Below are 19,156 nucleotides of genomic sequence, written 5' to 3' on the forward strand. Positions count from 1 at the left end.
GGTAATCCAGCCTTGGTATAGCCCACAGGAATAATATATTGCCGAGAAGAGGCTATTTTCGTGTATGTATACATAATTTTTTCTTACAGTAGGTGAATTGGTAGATGCATTACAGATGCCTGATAGAGTTTTTGAAAAGCGATACGGAGCTCCAAAGCCCAACAAGGACCAAGAAATTATTTTTTCATGCTTGGCTGGAATCAGAAGCTTAAAAGCACTGATCATGGCACGTCAACTTGGCTTTGACAGGTTAGTATTTGATGTTTTTTTTTAATCTTTCATAGACCAATTGGACCAAGTACACTCAATAAACGGTCGGAAAATTTTAATAAGAAGATTTAGGTACCTGTCAACTCCTCACCTGCATAGTTCCCCGCCCCATAACTTTTCCCATGCAATGCCCCGCCAGTTCAAACTATAAATTAATTTATAATTTACATCAGAATATATAAACAAAAGCTGTGGATACTAGTATGGATTAGTAGTAAAGAGCTCTTTTCTTGAGCCTTAAGGAGTATGTAAATTATAACAATTAATAAAACTCACAATGAAAAAAAATTGCAATACTAATCATTGATTCATCAGCATTTAAAAGAAATAATTTAAAATATGTTGACCAGTGTGGTGTTTTATTAATTAATGTTTTTATTGATTAATGGTAATTAATATTTTTAATAGCTTTTTTTATGCTTTTTCAACTTGTCCTTATTGGTTGTAGATGCTACTTTAGCATTTCTCAGCTGGGGCTCTTGAGAGTCCCTTGGTAATACGCCAGAGGAGGGAGAATAAGGTCGGTAGCTAAGGTTAAAGGACTATTAAAGAGCAACTGTTACCTTTGAAGGCAAAGTTTGATGTGATGTCAATCCACTTAATTTCTTTCGAGAAGTCATATCTCCTAAAGCGGTGTTCACATGCGTGTCTAGCTAGAATCCCATGTCTAGACATGTCTCTGGTCAGACATCAATGTTTAGACAGCTACCGTTCACAGGTAAAATTTGGTGCTTGGCTAGACAAGTTACAGCTAAGCGCCCAGTTCTAGACTCTAGAACTCAAAGTCTAGGATTTTCGATCACAGCCAATCAGAATGTGTCGAGTTCCATTATTTTCAGCATCTATGTTTACATTTTTAAACTGAAACTAAATTTTTGTTTTCACATTAATTGCTTTTTTTTCATTTTAGGCAAATATGCAACACCAGACAAAATAGTGAAGCACATTAAGGCAATTGTTTGGCTTGTCTCGTCAATTATCTTGTGACAGTAAAAATAGGGATTACAATTTTGAATGTTTGTCCGCATAAGTACTCTTGATTGGCTAGAAATGATAACTGTAATCTATCTGAAACCAAATTTGTAGTTTTTGCAAATCACTGAATTCTTCTTGTGAACGGAAATTTCTTAGACATTGATTTCTTGCCAGACACGTGTCTAGACATGAGATTCTAGCTAGACACGCATGTGAACGCCGCTTAATGCCATCGTACGTCATGGCATGCGTAGGAAAAGGCGTACAACCACCGAAAAAATGCGTAGACAAACACCTTGCCCTGGGAACCTGGGGGAGGAAATGGCAAAGTAAGAGTACTTAAAAACAGCTTTTTTCAGCTGTGATCTCAAAATCAGAAGTGACTTCAAAAGTGTTGTATCCCCTCAAAGTCATATATGGATTCTTTCGAGCAAAAGCTCAATAGTGGGACAAATTCAAGTGAATAATCTGGTTAAGGACTGCCTTCCTAATGGTCACTCATGCCATGCTTGGCGTCCATACAATTATACCCTAGGTAAATCTTCTTTAAATGAATTCTTTTTAACAGATATTAATTTCATTTCTTTTTTTGATGGAGTCTAGTTTCTGTTACATTTTTGAGACCATGTTTATTTGGCATCCCTGAAAATTCGTTTTGCCATACAACCTGCTATAAGCTATGCGCTTCATTTTCTTTGCAAAACTTTGACCTATCACTGATATTCCGCTGGGATTCCACTACCGACTCTGACTGGATATTTTCAGAAATCATAAACAAAATTTCATACGGCCATCAAAGACTTCTTACTAGTCTGCTGTTACTCGAAAATCTTTGTTTTTGGACCCTAGTATTTCATGTTTTCAGGGAACTCTTTATGATGCATATCAATTGTCTTTCCAGCATACCCATCATTGCTTACAGTTACTAATGACAACTTTTTATAGATATTTCGGAACAAGAATATTTCCTAACAAAAAATTATAGAATTTACTATCTGAAGTCAAATTGAAACATAGAGCACATAAAATCAGACAATAATTACTTTCTGAGATTTATAAATTTTGTTTTCCTACTATAGGTTTTTCGAAGCTCATGCTAAAAGTACACTAAATAACCCCCAGCAATGGTTCTTTATGTTGAAGAACTCTCAAGTAATTTCTAAAGGCAATTTTCTGCTGCTTAAACTTCGCGGATTAAAATCATTGCTCACAATTTTCATGGGACAGCAAAAATATATTCCAGATGCAGTCAAACGGTAAAAAGTCTGATTCTTCTCTGAAGCAGTATGTTGATATAATCTATCAGTGCATCCCTTGGGTCAATTCGTATACAAGTTCTCCAAGTGTTTAAATAGTTTTCAAGCTGGTTCAGTAAAAACTTATCAATAAAGTTTTGTAGAAACTTAAGCTTACACCTACCAATATGCTTGTTGTCTTAGATTCTAATTTTTGTATTGCATTTTTTCCTCTTTATAAATAATGAAAATTAATACCACTCCGTGATCTACATATTATAGAACTTGAGTACCTTAACCTTAAGTCCTATAGAACTTATGTAACCTCCACAAATTAAATTCTAATTTTGCATATTTTTTTTCTATGCAAGTGGCCTTTAAGATCATTCATAAGTCTGATAGAAACCTAAGGCTTCTGAAGCACATTAGAACTTAGATCCTATAGGAACTTCAGTATACAAGACTTCTGCATGCTAACTAATGTATCTCTTTTCTTCTAATTAATTAAAAAAACTTTTTCCACAAAATAAGTTTTTCAAAGAAAAGTAAAGAACTCCATTAAACAAAAAATGAGCAAAAATAAAATAAAATAATCTACCAAACTCGAAACTACCACAAATCAGCATCGATAAATAAATGAAACCCAAAACGAACAGAAATTAAAATAAATAACCGAGTCAAACTAAAAACGAGCAGAAATTAACATAAGTTGGGCGCAAAACCCCTATGCCTTCCCAGGGCCAGAAAAAAAATTTACACTTTACTGAAAAAATACAAATGAATGTGCATTGTCAGTTTAATATACTGATATTTAGTAATCAAAATGTTAAAATTATTTGATTTATTAGTTTTAAAAGTAAAAACATTTATATTTTTTTCAGTAAAGTGCAAATTTTTCTATCTGTAAATAAACTATGCTGAACAAAATGGCTATCTCAAAATTTGTATTGAATGTGTCTGGGGGAATGATGGGCGTGGGGGGGGGGCTAGTTGCCCTCCAATCACTTTCGACTATTAAAAAGGGCACTAGCCCTTTGAATTTCCAATCGAATGAGCCTTTTTTTGAAGTTTCTACGACAACGCCTTCTATAAAAAACATTTTATGCCCCCAGGGCATAACTTAAAACCCTAGCCCTGAGGGTTTTGGGGGAGTGTCCTCCTCAAAAACATATTTTCTATCAGGAAAACAACCACGCTGAACAAAATGGCTATCTCAAAATTTTTATTGGATGTGTTTGGGTGAATCATGGTCGTGGGGGGCGGGGGCTAGTTGCCCTCCAATCCCTTTCAACTATTAAAAAGGGCACTAGCCCTTTGAATTTCCAATTAAATGAGCTCCTTTTGAAGTTCCTATGATAACGCCTTCTATAAAAACCTTATATACCCCAGGATATAACTTAAAACCCTTGCCCTGAGGGTTTTTGGGGAGTGTCCTACTCAAAAAAGTATTTTCTATGTTGAAATCAACTATGCTGAACAAAATGGCTATCTCAAAATTTTAATTGGATGTGTTTGGGAGAATGATGGGCATGGGGGAGGGGCTAATTCCCCTCCAATCACTTTTGACTATTAAGAATGGAACTAGCCCTTTGAATTTCCAATTGAATGAGCCTGTTTTGAAGTTTCTACGACAAGGCCTTCTATAAATACCTTATATGCCCCCAGGGCATAACTTAAAACCCTTGCCCTGATGGTTATGGGGGAGTGTCCTCCTCAAAAACATATTTTCTATCTGGAAATCAACTACGCGGAACAAAATGGCTATCTCAAAATTTTGATTGGATGTATTTGGGGGAATGATGGGCGTGGGGGGACTAGTTGCCCTCCAATCACTTTCGACTATCAAAAAGGGTACGAGCCCTTTGAATTTCCGATCGAATGAGCCCGCTTTGAAGTTTCTATCACAATGCCTTCTAGAAAACTTTATATGCCCCCAGGGCATAACTTAAAACCCTTGCCCTGAGGGTTGTGGGGGAGTGTCCTCCTCAAAAACATATTTTCTATCTGGAAATCAACTATGCTGGACAAAATAGCTATCTCAAATTTTTCATTGATTGTGTTTGAGGAATTCCGGGACGTAGGGGGGGGGGGCTAGTTGCCCTCCAATCACTTTTGACTATTAAAAAGCGCACTAGTCCTTCGAATTTCCGATCTAATGAGCCTTTTTTGAACTTTCTACGACAACGTCTTCTATAAAAACCTTATATGCCCTCAGGGCATAACTTAAAACCCTTGCCCTTAGGGCTGGGGTGGAGTGTCCTCCTCAAAAACATATTTTCTATCTGGAAATCAACTACGCTGAACGAAATGGCTATCTAAAAAATTTTGATTGGATGTGTTTGGGCGACGGATGGGCGTTGGGGGGCCTAGTTGCCCTCCAATCACTTTCGACTATTAAAAAGGGCACTAGCCACTCCAATTTCCAATCGAGTGAGCCCTATTCGAAGTTTCTACGACAACTCCTTCGATACGAAGTGCCAGTGCATGGAGAAAAAAAACCCAAAAAACAACACATTGTGCCCATACCGTTCTTTACTTAGGGGCAGCTCTAGCGCGCTGCCTATGAAAAGGTCCGTGTGAGAGGGGGGTTAGTTACCGTCCAATCACTTTCAACTATTAAAAAGGGCACTAGCCTTTTGAATTTCCAATCAAATGAGCCTTTTTTGAAGAGTCTACGACAACGCCTTCATTAAAAAACCTTATATGCCCCCAGGGCATAACTTAGAACCCTTGCCCTGAGGGTTTTGGGGGAGTGTCCTCCTCAAAAAGATATTTTCTATCTGGAAAATCAACTACGCTTAACAAAATGGACATCTCAAAATTTTGATTGAATGTGTTGGGGGGAATGATGGGCGTGGGGGGGGGGCTAGTTGCCCTCCAATCACTTTCGACCATTAGAAAGGGCACTAGCCCTTTGAGTTTCCAATCGAATGAGTCTTTTTTGAAGCTTCTACGACAACACCTTCTATAAAAACCTTATATGCCCGCAGGGCATAGCTTAAAACCCTTGCCCCGAGGGTTGTGGGGGAGTGTCCTCCTTATGAAGATATTTTCTATCTGTAAATCAACTACGCTGAACAAAATGACTATCTCAAAATTTTGATTGGATGTGTTTGGGGGAATGTTGGGCGTGGGGGAGGGGGCTAGTTGCCCTCCAATCACTTTTGACTATTAAGAATGGAACTAGCTCTTTGAATTTCCAATCGAATGAGCCTGTTTTGAAGTTTCTACAACAACGCCTTCTATAAAAACCTTATATGTCCGCAAGGCATAACTTAAAACCCTTGCCCTGAGGGTTGTGGGGGAGTGTCCTCCTCATAAACATATTTTCTATCTGGAAATCAACTACGCGGATCAAACTGGCTATTTAAAAATTTTTGAAATAGCCATACATCCAATTTTGGATGTATGAAATTTTTGAAATACATTTTTTTGGATGAAATTTTTGAAATACATCCAATTTGGGATGTATTTGGGGGAATGATGGGCGTGGGGGGGACTAGTTGCCCTCCAATCACTTTCGACTATCAAAAAGGGTACTAGCCCTTTGAATTTCCGATCGAAGTTTTGAAGTTTCTATGAAGTTTATTTTTGTTTTGAAGTTTCTATGACAATGCCTTCTAAAAAAACCTTATATGCCCCCAGGGCATAATTGAAAACCCTTGCCTTGAGGGTTGTGGGGGAGTGTCCTCCTCAAAAACATATTTTCTATCTGCAAATCAACTACGCTGAACAAAATGGCTATCTCAAAATTTTGATTGGATATGTTTGGGGGAATGATGGGCGCAGGGGGGAAGGGGCTAGTTGCCCTCCAATCACTTTCGACGATTAAAACGGGCACTAGCCCTTTGAATTTCCAATCGAATGAGCCTTTTTTGAAGTTTTTACAACAACACCTTCAATAACACCCTGATTTGCCCCCAGATCTTAATTTAAAACCAATTCCCTGAGGTTTATGGTGGAGTGTCCTCCTCAAAAACATACTTTCTATCTGGAAATCAACTGTACGACAATAAAGAGCTATCTCAAAATTTTTATTGGATGTGTTTGGGGGAATGATGGGCGTGGGTGGGGGGGGGGCTAGTTGCCCTCCAATCACTTTTGACTATTAAAAAGGGCACTAGCCACTCCAATTTACAATCGAGTGAGCCCTTTTCGAAGTTTCTACGACGACACAGTCTATGCGACGTGCCAGGGTATGGAGAAAAAAAAAAAAAAAAACAACACATTGTGCCCATATCGTTCTTTACTTAGGGGCAGTAGGGGCAGCGCTAGCGCGCGGCCTATGAAAAGGCCCGTGTGAAAGGGGGGTTAGTTACCGTCCAATCACTTTCAACTATTAAAAAGGGCACTAGCCTTTTGAATTTCCAATCAAATGAGCCTTTTTAGAAGTTTCTATGACAACGACTTCTATAAAAACTTTTTATGCCCGCAGGACATAACTTAAAACCCTTGCCCCGAGGGTTGTGGGGGAGTTTCCTCCTCAAAAAGATATTTTCTATCTGTAAATCAACTACGCTGAACAAAATGGCTATCTCAAAATTTCGATTGGATGTGTTTGGGGGAATGATGGGCGTGGGGAGGGGGGGGGGCTAGTTGCCCTCCAATCACTTTTGACTATTAGAAAGGGCACTAGCCCTTTGAGTTTCCAATTGAATGAGCCTTTTTTGAAGCTTCTACGACAACTCCTTCTATAAAAACCTTATATGCCCTCAGGGCATTACTTAAAACCCTTGCCCCGAGGGTTGTGGGGGAGTGTCCTCCTCAAAAAGATATTTTCTATCTGGAAATCAACTACGCTTAACAAATTGGCTATCTCAAATTTTCGTTTGGATGTGTGGGGGGGAATGATGGGCGTGGGGGAGGGGGCTAGTTCCCCTCCAATCACTTTCAACTATTAAAAAGGGCACTAGCCACTCCAATTTGCAATCGAATGAGCCCTTTTCGAACTTTCTACGACAACTCCTTCGATACTAAGTGCCGGGTATGGAGAGAAAAAAAAACACATTGTGCCCACATCATTCTTTACTTCGGGCAGCTCTAGCGCGCTGCCTATGAAAAGGTCCGTGTGAGAGGGGGGTTAGTTACCGTCCAATCACTTTCAACTATTAAAAAGGGCACTAGCCTTTTGAATTTCCAATCAAATGAGCCTTTTTTGAAGTGTCTACGACAACGCCTTCTATAAAAACTTTTTATGCCCGCAGGGCATAACTTAAAACCCTTGCCCCGAGGGTTGTGGGGGAGTTCCTCAAAAAGATATTTTCTATCTGAAAATCAACTACGCTGAACAAAATGGGCATCTCAAAATTTCGCTTCGACGGGTTGGGCAGAAGGATGGGCTTGGGGAGGGGGGGGGCTATTGGCCCTCCAATCACATTCGACAATTAGAAAGGCCAATAACTCTTTAAATTTCCGATTGATTGATCCTGTTTTGAAGCTTTTAAGACAACGCCTTCTATAAAAACCTTATATGCCCGCAGGGCAAAACTTAAAACCCTTGCCCCGAGGGTTGTGGGGGAGTGTCCTCCTCAAAAAGATATTTTCTATCTGGATATCAACTACGCTTAACAAAATGGCTATCTCAAAATTTCGATTGGTTGTGTTTGGGGGAATGAGGGGCGTGGGGGAGGGGGCTAGCTCTCCTCCAATCACTTTCGACTATTAAAAAGGGCACTAGCCCTTTGAATTTCCAATCAAATGAGCCTTTTTTGAAGTTTCTATGACAACGCCTTCTATAAAAACCTTATATGCCCCCAGGCCATAACTTAAAACCCTTGCACCGAGGGTTGTGGGGGGTGTCCTCCTCAAAAAAATATTTTCTATTTGGAAAACAACTACGCTGAACAAAATGACTATCTCAAAATTTTGATTAGATGTGTTTGGGGGAATGACGGGCGTGGGGGGGGGGATAGTTGCGCTCCAATCGCTTTCGACTATTAAAAAGGACACTAGCCCTTTGAATTTCCAATCGAAAGAGCCTTTCTTGAAGTTTCTACGACAAAGCCTTCTATAAAAACCTTATATGCCCCCAAGACATAACTTAAAACCCTTGCCCCGAGGGTTGTAGGGGAGTGTCCTCCTCAAAAACATATTTCCTATGCAGAAATCAACTACGCTGAACAAAATGGCTATCTCAAAATTTTGATTGGATGTGTTTGGAGGAATGACGGACGTGGGGGGGGGGGTTAGTTGCGCTCCAATCACTTTCGACTATTAGAAAGGGCACTAGCCCTTTGAGTTTCCAATCGAATGAGCCTTTTTTGAAGCTTCTACGACAACACCTTCTATAAAAACCTTATATGCCCGCAGGGCATAACTTAAAACCCATGGCCCGAGGGTTGTGGTTGAGTGTCCTCCTCAAAAAGATATTTTCTATCTGGAAATCAACTACACTGAACAAAATGGCTATCTCAAAATTTTGATTGGATGTGTTTGGGGGATTTATGGGCGTGGGGGAGGGGGCTAGTTGCCCTCCAATCACATTTGACTATTAAGAATGGAACTACCCCTTTGAATTTCCAATCAAATGAGCCTATTTTGAAGTTTCTACAACAACGCCTTCTATAAAAACCTTATATACCCCCAGGGCATAACTTAAAACCCTTGCCCTGAGGGTTGTGGGGGAGTGTCCTCCTCAAAAAGATATTTTCTATCTGGAAAATCAACTACGCTTAACAAAATGGACATCTCAAAATTTTGCTTGAATGTTTTTGGGGGGAATGATGGGCGTGGGGAGGGGGGGGCTAGTTGCCCTCCAATCACTTTCGACCATTAGAAAGGGCACTAGCCCTTTGAGTTTCCAATCGAATGAGCCTTTTTTGAAGCTTCTACGACCACACCTTCTATAAAAACCTTATATGCCCGCAGGGCATAACTTAAAACCCTTGCCCCGACGGTTGGGGGGGAGTGTCCTCCTCAAAAAGATATTTTCTATCTGGAAATCAACTACGGTGAACAAAATGGCTATCTCAAAATTTCGATTGGATGTGTTTGGGGGAATGATGGGGGTGGGGGAGGGGGCTAGTTGTCCTCCAATCACTTTCGACTATTAAAAAGGGCACTAGCCACTCCAATTTGCAATCGAATGAGCCCTTTTCGAACTTTTTACGACAACTCCTTCGATACTAAGTGCCGGGTATGGAGAAAAAAAAACACATTTTGCCCGCATCATTCTTTACTTCGGGGCAGCTAGCGCTGCCTATGAAAAGGTCGGCGTGAGAGGGGGGTTAGTTACTGTCCAATCACTTTCAACTATTAAAAAGGGCACTAGCCCTTTGAATTTCCAATCAAATGAGCCTTTTTTGAAGTTTCTAAGACAACAACTTCTATAAAAACCTTATATGCCCCCAGGACATAACTTAAAACCCTTGCACCGAGGGTTGTGGGGAGTGTCCTCCTCAAAAAAATATTTTCTATTTGGAAAACAACAACGCTGAACGAAATGGCTATCTCAAAATTTTGATTAGATGTGTTTGGGGGAATGACGGGCGTGGGGGGGGGGGGGGTTAGTTGCGCTCCAATCGCTTTCGACTATTAGAAAGGGCACTAGCCCTTTGAGTTTCCAATCGAATGAGCCTTTTTTGAAGCTTCTACGACAACACCTTCTATAAAAACCTTATATGCCCGCAGGGCATAACTTAAAACCCTTGCCCCAAGGGTTGTGGTGGGGTGTCCTCCTCAAAAAGATATTTTCTATCTGGAAATCAACTACGCTGAACAAATTGGCTATCTCAAAATTTTAATTCGATGTGTTTGGGGGAATGATGGGCGTGGGGGAGGGGGCTAGTTGCCCTCCCATCACTTTTGACTATTAAGAATGGAACTAGCTCTTTGAATTTCCAATCGAATGAGCCTGTTTTGAAGTTTCTAAGACAACTCATTCTATAAAAACCTAATATGCCCCCTGGGTATAACTTAAAACCCTTGACCCGAGGGTTGTGGGGGAGGGTCCTCCTCACAAACATATTTTCTATGTGGAAATCAACTACGCGGAACACAATGGCTATCTCAAAATTTTGATTGGTTGTAGTTGGAGGAATGATGGGCGTGGGGGGGGGAATAGTTGCCCTCCAATCACTTTCGACTATCAAAAAGGGTACTAGCCCTTTTAATTTCCGATCGAATGAGCCTGTTTTGAAGTTTCTATGACAACGCCTTCTAAAAAAACCTTATATGCCCCCAGGGCATAACTTAAAACCCTTGCCCTGAGGGTTGTGGGGAAGTATCCTCCTCAAAAACATATTTTCTATCTGGAAATCAACTACGCTGAACAAAATGACTATCCCAAAATTTTTATTGGATGTGTTTGGGGGAATGATGGGCGTGGGGGGGGGGGCTAGTTGCCCTCCAATCACTTTTGACTATTAAAAAGGGCACAAGCCACACCAATTTCCAATCGAATGAGCCCTTTTCGAAGTTTCTACGACGATTCCTTTGATGCGAAGTGCCAGTGCATGGAGAAAAAAAACCCAAAAAACAACACATTGTGCCCATACCGTTCTTTACTTAGGGGCAGCGCTAGCGCGCTGCCTATGAAAAGGTCGGTGTGAGAGGGGGGTTAGTTACCGTCCAATCACTTTTAACTATTAAAGGGCACTAGCCCTTTGAATTTCCAATCAAATGAGCCTTTTTTGAAGTTTCTGTGACAACACCTTCTATAAAATCCTTATATACCCCCAGGCCATAACTTAAAACCCTTGCACCGAGGGTTGTGGGGGAGTGTCCTCCTCAAAAAAATATTTTCTATTTGGAAATAAACTACGCTGAACAAAATGGCTATCTCAAAATTTCGATTGGATGTGTTTGGGGGAATGATGGGCGTGGGGAGGGGGGGGGGGCTTGTTGCCCGCCAATAACTTTTGACTATTAGAAAGGGCACTAGCCCTTTGAGTTTCCAATCGAATGAGCCTTTTTTGAAGCTTCTACGACAACACCTTCTATAAAAACCTTATATACCCTCAGGGCATAACTTAAAACCCTTGCCCCGACGATTGTGGGGGAGTGTCCTCCTCAAACACATACTTTCTATCTGGATATCAACTACGCTGAACAAAATGGCTATCTCAAAATTTCGATTGGTTGTGTTTGGGGGAATGATGGGCGTGGGGGAGGGGGCTAGTTACCCTCCAATCACTTTCGACTATTAAAAAGGGCACTAGCCACTCCAATTTTCAATCGAATGAGCCCTTTTCCAACTTTCTACGACAACTCCTTCGATACAAAGTGCCCGGGTATGGAGAGAAAAAAAAACACATTGTGCCCACATCATTCTTTACTTCGGGCAGCGCTAGCGCGCTGCCTATGAAAAGGTCGGCGTGAGAGGGGGGTTAGTTACCGTCCAATCACTTTTAACTATTCAAAGGGCACTAGCCCTTTGAATTTCCAATCAAATGAGCCTTTTTTGAAGTGTCTACGACAACGCCTTCTATAAAAACTTTATATGCCCGCAGGGCATAACTTAAAACCCTTGCCCCGAGGGTTGTGGGGGAGTGTCCTCCTCAAAAAGATATTTTCTATCTGGAAATCAACTACGCTGAACAAAATGGCTATCTCAAAATTTTGATTGGATGTGTTTGGGGGAATTATGGGCGTGGGGAGGGGGGGGCTAGTGGCCCTCCAATCACTTTTGATTATTAGAAAGGGCACTAGCCCTTTGAGTTTCCAATCGAATGAATCTTTTTTGAAGTTTCTACGACAACACCTTCTATAAAAACCTTATATGCCCGCAGGCCATAACTTAAAACCCTTGCCCCGAGGGTTGTGGGGGAGTGTCCTCCTCAAAAAGATATTTTCTATCTGGAAATAAACCACGCTTAAAAAATTGGCAATCTTAAAATTTCGATGGGTTGTGTAGGGGGGAATGAGGGGCGTGGGGGCGGGGGCTAGTTCTCCTCCAATCACTTTCGACTATTAAAAAGGGCACTAGCCCTTTGAATTTCCAATCAAATGAGCCTTTTTTGAAGTTTCTATGACAACGCCTTCTATAAAAACCTTATACGCCCCCAGGCCATAACTTAAAACCCGTGCACCGAGGGTTGTGGGGAGTGTCCTCCTCAAAAAAATATTTTCTATTTGGAAAACAACAACGCTGAACGAAATGGCTATCTCAAAATTTTGATTAGATGTGTTTGGGGGAATGACGGGCGTGGGGGGGGGGATAGTGGCGCTCCAAGCGCTTTCGACTATTAAAAAGGGCACTATCCCTTTGAATTTCCAATCGAACGAGCCTTTATTGAAGTTTCTACGACAAATCCTTCTATAAAAACCTTATATGCCCCCAAGACATAACTTAAAACCCTTGCCCCGAGGGTTGTAGTGGAGTGTCCTCCTCAACAAGATATTTCCTATGCAGAAATCAACTACGCTGAACAAAATGGCTATCTCAAAATTTTGATTGGATGTGTTTGGAGGAATGACGGACGTGGGGGGGGGGTTAGTTGCCCTCCAATCGCTTTTGACTATTAGAAAGGGCACTAGCCCTTTGAATTTCCAATCGAATGAGTCTTTTTTGAAGTTTCGACGACAACACCTTCTATAAAAACATTATATGCCCGCAGGCCATTGCTTGAAACCCTTGCCCAGTGGGTTGTGGGGGCGTGTGCTCCTCAAAAACATATTTTCTATCTGGATATCACTTACGCTGAACAAAATGCCTATCTCAAAATTTTGCTTGGATGTGTTTGGGGGAATGATGGGCGTGGAGGAGGGGGCTAGTTGCCCTCCAATCACATTTGACTATTAAGAATGGAACTACCCCTTTGAATTTCCAATCGAATGAGCCTTTTTTGAAGTGTCTACGACAACGCCTTCTATAAAAACCTTATATGCCCCCAGGGCATAACTTAGAACCCTTGCCCCGAGGGTTTTGGTGGAGTGTCCTCCTCAAAAAGATATTTTCTATCTGGAAAATCAACAACGCTTAACAAAATGGACATCTCAAAATTTTGATTGAATGTGTTTGGGGGGAATGATGGGCGTGGGGGAGGGGGCTAGTTGTCCTCCAATCACTTTCGACTATTAAAAAGGGCACTAGCCCTTTGAGTTTTCAATCGAATGAGCCTTTTTTGAAGCTTCTACGACAACACCTTCTATAAAAACCTTATATGCCCGCAGGGCATAACTTAAAACCCGTGCCCCGACGGTTGGGGGGGAGTGTCCTCCTCAAAAAGATATTTTCTATCTGGAAATCAACTACGGTGAACAAAATGGCTATCTCAAAATTTCGATTGAATGTTTTTGGGGGGAATGATGGGCGTGGGGGAGGGGGCTAGTTGTCCTCCAATCACTTTCGACTATTAAAAAGGGCACTAGCCACTCCAATTTGCAATCGAATGAGCCCTTTTCGAACTTTCTACGACAACTCCTTCGATACTAAGTGCCGGGTATGGAGAAAAAAAACATATTTTGCCCGCATCATTCTTTACTTCGGGGCAGCTAGCGCTGCCTATGAAAAGGTCGGCGTGAGAGGGGGGTTAGTTACTGTCCAATCACTTTCAACTATTAAAAAGGGCACTAGCCCTGTGAATATCCAATCAACTGAGCCTTTTTTGAAGATTCTATGACAAAACCTTATATAAAAACCTGAGATGTCCCCAGGCCATAACTTAAAACCCTTGCACCGAGGGTTGTGGGGAGTGTCCTCCTCAAAAAAATATTTTCTATTTGGAAAACAACAACGCTGAACGAAATGGCTATCTCAAAATTTTGATTGTATGTGTTTGGGGGAATGACGGGCGTGGGGGGGGGGGGGTTAGTTGCGCTCCAATCACTTTCGACTATTACAAAGGGCACTAGCCCTTTGAGTTTCCAATCGAATGAGCCTTTTTTGAAGCTTCTACGACAACACCTTCTATAAAAACCTTATATGCCCGCAGGGCATAACTTAAAACCCTTGCCCCGAGGGTTGTGGTGGGGTGTCCTCCTCAAAAACATATTTTCTATCTGGACATCAACTACGCTGAACAAAATGGCTATCTCAAAATTTTGATGGGATGTGTTTGGGGGATTGAGGGGGGGGGGGGAGGGGGCTAGTTGCCCTCCCATCACTTTCGAAAATTAAAAATGGTACTATTTTTTTGAAGTTCAAATTGAAGGAGACTGTTTTGAAATCTCTACGACAATTGATTCTACTAGTAAACTCTATGTCCCCAAGGTATGACTTAAAATGCGTGCCCGAAGGGTGTTGGGAGAGTGTCCAACTCATAAACAAATTGTCCATCTGGAAATAAACTACGCTGAACACAATGGCTATCTCAAAATTTTGATTGGATGTATTTGGAGGAATGATGGGCGTGGGGGGGGGGGGACTAGTTGCCCTCCTATCACTTTCGACTATCAAAAAGGGTACTAGCCCTTTTAATTTCCGATGGAATGAGCCTGTTTTGAAGTTTCTACGACAATAACTTCTAAAAAAACATTATATGCCCCCAGGGTATAACTTAAACCCCTTGCCCTGAGGGTCTTGAGGGATTGTCCTCTTCAAAAAACGTATTTTCTATCTGCAAATCAACAACGCTGAACAAAATGGCTAGCTAAAAATTTTGATTGGATGTGTTTGGGGGAATGAGGGGCTCGGGGGGGGCGATGGGCCCTCCGAACACTTTCTACTATTCACAAGGACACTAGCCGCTCCAATTTCCAATCGAATGAGCCCTTTTTAAAGTTTTTACGATAACTCCTTCGATACGAAGTGCCCGGGTTTGGAAAAAAAAACCCAAACAAAAACACATTGTACCTACATCGGTCTTTACTTAGGGGCAGCGCTAGCGCGCTGCCTATGAAAAGGTCGGTGTGAGAGGGGGGTTAGTTACCGTCCAATCACTTTTAACTATTAAAGGGCACTAGCCCTTTGAATTTCCAATCAAATGAGCCTTTTTTGAAGTTTCTGTGACAACACCTTCTATAAAAACCTTATATACCCCCAGGCCATAACTTAAAACCCTTGCACCGAAGGTTGTGGGGGAGTGTCCTCCTCAAAAAGATATTTTCTATTTGGAAAACAACTACGCTGAACAAAATGGCTACCTCAAAATTTTGATTGGATGTGTTTGGAGGAATGATGGGCGCGGGGGGGAGCTAGTTGCCCTCTAATCACTTTCGACTATTAAAACGGGCACTAGCCGTTTGAATTTTCAATCGAATGAGCCTTTTTTGAAGTGTTTACGACAACGCCTTCTATAAAAACCTTATATGCCCCAAGGGCATAACTTAAAACCATTGCCCCCAGGGTTGTGGGGGAGTGTCCTCCTCAAAAAGATATTTTCTATGAGGAAATCAACTACACTGAACAAAATGGCTATCTCAAAATTTTGATTGGATGTGTTGGGGGGAATGATGGACATGGAGGGGAGGGGGGCTAGTTGCCCTCCAATCACTTTCGACTATTAGAAAGGGCACTAGCCCTTTGAGTTTCCAATCGAATGAGCCTTTTTTGAAGTTTCTACACCAATGCCTTCTTAGAAAACCTTATCTGTCCCCAGGGTATTACTTAAACCCTTCCCTCAAGGTTTGTGGGGGGAGGGGTCTCCTCATAATGATGTTTTCTAGGGGAAAATTAACCACGGTGAACAAAACGTCTATCTCACGATTTTGAGTGGAATTATTTTGGGGACTGATGGGCTGAGGGGGGGGGGGGGGCTATTTGCTCACCAATCGCTTTCGACTATTAAAAAGGGCACTAGCCACACCAATTGTCAATAGAATGAGCCATTTTCGAACTTTCTACGACAACTCCTTCAATACGAAGTGCCCGGGTATGAAAAAAAAAAAAAAAAAAAAAAAACACATAGTGCCCACAACGTTCATTACTTAGGCAGCGCTAGCGCACTACCTATGATTTATTTAAAGACAGGCTATGCGACTTGTTTGTCGTCAATATGACAGGTTATTAATATCCATCTTAAATCCAATAGATACTTAATATACAGTACTTAATATATAATTCTTCTTTTGTATTCTAAATCTTAGTTTAATTTTAAACATTCCTCTATTCAATAGATATTTGCGAATAATTTCATTATTAGATCATGTTTTTTTTTCTTCAAGAAACAGGAGAGGAAAAGTGCAAAGAATACCTCTTTTAAAATCAAAATATTTGCTTAACTACAAATATAATGCTTTGCATCTTACCACTGAGCACAAATATCAATGGTAATGCCAGATTAACTAACTAAAGCAAAAAATTATCTTTTAAGAGTTAGTGGTACAAATACATTTTTTTAACGTCCTAAGTTTAGGCAAACATAATGTTTAAAGTTTGTTTTCTTTTACAGGACGAAACACTACCCCGGAGGATTTGCCAAATACAACGAAATTTCCAGTAAAGAAGAAAAATAAATTCCAATAAGTATGAAATAGTTGAAAACTATTCAATAGTAATTTCGTCTTTATTTTGAAATGAGAATATACTTTCGTTTTTAGATATTCCAGATGTTTTATGTACATGTGGTGTAATTGCTCGAAACAGCTGGTGGTATCATATTTCTTTGTTGGGGGGGGGGGGAATTTATCCGTATATTTTTTTTGCCTCCATTCCCCATGGGCTTCAAAAATACGCTTTTTTGGGGATATTTTCCTTTTTTTGCATTTCCATTGAGAAAATTGAAAAAAATGCCCCCTCCCCCTCTAAATTTCGAAAAGTTTAATTTGTCCCCCCTCTATAATTTTTTAAATTGACATAGCTGATAACAATCTCATTATTGGTAAGGTCTTTCTGGTTAAGCCAAATTTATTAGTTCCACTTTTTTGTCAACTACTAATTTTATGCCTCAATGAACCAGATTTATCTTTAACTAATGACAGTATTTTCTAAAGTAAGTATTAATGTCAAGTACTATAAAATATTTTTTCAACCAACATCTTAGGCTATAGGTCAAGCGATATTCTTATTCTTCAATACATATTTCTTCAATATTCTAATATTCTAATCTTGGTTTGCAGACTTATCTTCCTATTCTTCCAAACTTTTTTTAACTGAGAAAAAACACCTCCAACCTTGGCTATTCTACTTTTAACATCTTTACTGCTCCCACCGTCTTTACTAATAATATTACCAAGGTAAGTAAAGCTGTCAACTTGATCAATCTTTTCGTTTCCCAACGTCACCTTTTCATCTTCACTTATTCCTAGCGTTAGCGACTTAGTCTTCTTGTCATTAATTTTCAAACCTATTCTAGCACCCTGAACTTGCAAAAACCTCTAAAAGTTCATTCATTTTGCTCACATTTTCATCTAAGACGCTTAAATCATCAGCACAATTTAAGTCCAGGAGATTTTTTCCTCCCCATTTGATTCCGTGGTCTTCCATTGCCTTTCCTGTTCTCCTTAAGACAAAGTCCATCAAAATATTCCATATAAACGGGAATAGAACACAATCCTGCTCAACTCCTGGAAACAGGAGTAAGTTTACTAGCTGTGTTTTTGGGTGATCATGCTGAATTTGGCCTATAGTGCTGGGGGGGGGGCCTAGACTCTTGTCATCAGGAATCTTATTAGAGAGGGGTGCCCTAATTTTGCTTTTTGAAGCTTTGTTTCTGGGGCAACACATGAGGGCAAACAAGTCCTTGAATCCTTGTTATCAGGATATTTACCAAAAAAGTTTGCCAAATCTTGATGAAACTTGGTGTGAAGCATAAGCTTAAGTGATGCTCTGCTTTCTAGATATCCAAAGTTAATTGAACTTTTTATAGCAGGAAAATGGGAAGAGTTCCCAAATTCTCGTCATTGAGACATCTACAAGAAGACATCTACAATTGGATACCAGACAAATTTATTCAGAAGTAATATTAAGTATCCTAGTTGTGCAGCTGGGGAGGGGTTCAAACCTAATTTAACCTCTGTGTGGCAAGGGATGAGTGAACTCTTGTCATTGCAACATCTATCAGAAAAAAACATCAAATCCAACTGAACCTGGTGGGCGGAAATGGCCAATGTTCGCAGCACTACCTTTAGGGAGTTTATACCTAATCCAACCTGTCTGGCGGGTAGGAAATCCCAAAGCCTTTGTCATCAGAACGTTTATCAGAAGTGGTGGCATGATATTGAAAAACTTGGTGGGAAGTAAGAGCAAATTTTCTAGTTTACCTTTCTTAGATCAAGGCTCAATCAGAACACTGCAGGGCAGGGAAAAGAAAGGCACCATAAATGCATGTCATTATAGCAATAGCCAAAAGGGTTTGCTGTATCTCAACCAAACCTCAGAAGAAGCAGCATTTAATCCCACTCTAGTGCTGCCTACAGCAAAGATCCATAAGCCTTAAATGTATTCTTCTTATTTTTTTCCAGGGCCATTTCATAAGGAAGGAGTGGTTGTATAAACGTTGGAGGGGGCTCATTTGATTAAAAATTGAAAGTTCTAGTGCCATTTCAAGATTCAAAAGTGATAAGAGGGCAATCCGTCCCCCTTCCATACCATTTTTCTCTAAATACATCTAATCAAAATTTTCAGACAGCCATTTTGTTCAAAATAGTATAAAGGTAAAATAACTATGCTTCTATGATTTACATTAGCCCCCACAGCCTCCAAGACAAGGGCTGTGAGCTATATAAGGGTTTTGTTTTCTTCAAAAAGGGGCATGCTTGATCCTGGGTCTCCTAAAAGGCTTAAATTATTAAGGTGAAACATTGAGGAAACGCTGAGAGAGATGTCAAACACAATCAAAACACACTATGATCATGCT

The 19,156-nt window shown here is 40.5% G+C and overlaps 2 protein-coding genes across 3 annotated transcripts in view; one reads left to right on the forward strand and one right to left on the reverse strand.

The window, feature by feature from the left end:
• The window catches only part of LOC148951372 (thiosulfate sulfurtransferase/rhodanese-like domain-containing protein 3), a 32,579-nt gene extending 15,673 nt beyond the window's left edge, over window positions 1-16,906 (forward strand). Inside the window, exons 3-4 of the mRNA XM_089090819.1 lie at window positions 90-249; window positions 16,751-16,906. Coding sequence (XP_088946945.1) covers window positions 90-249; window positions 16,751-16,814 — 224 coding nt within the window. The 3' untranslated portion in view covers window positions 16,815-16,906. The remainder of the gene's footprint in view (window positions 1-89; window positions 250-16,750) is intronic.
• Polr3H (RNA polymerase III subunit H) overlaps window positions 1-19,156 on the reverse strand; it is a 76,162-nt gene that overhangs the window by 36,171 nt on the left and 20,835 nt on the right. The gene's annotated exons all lie outside the window — the stretch shown is intronic.

Source organism: Artemia sp. Qi Xiang Cuo, chromosome 6 (assembly GCF_049724085.1).
Source record: "Artemia sp. Qi Xiang Cuo chromosome 6, ASM4972408v1, whole genome shotgun sequence".
NCBI lineage: Eukaryota > Metazoa > Arthropoda > Branchiopoda > Anostraca > Artemiidae > Artemia > Artemia sp. Qi Xiang Cuo.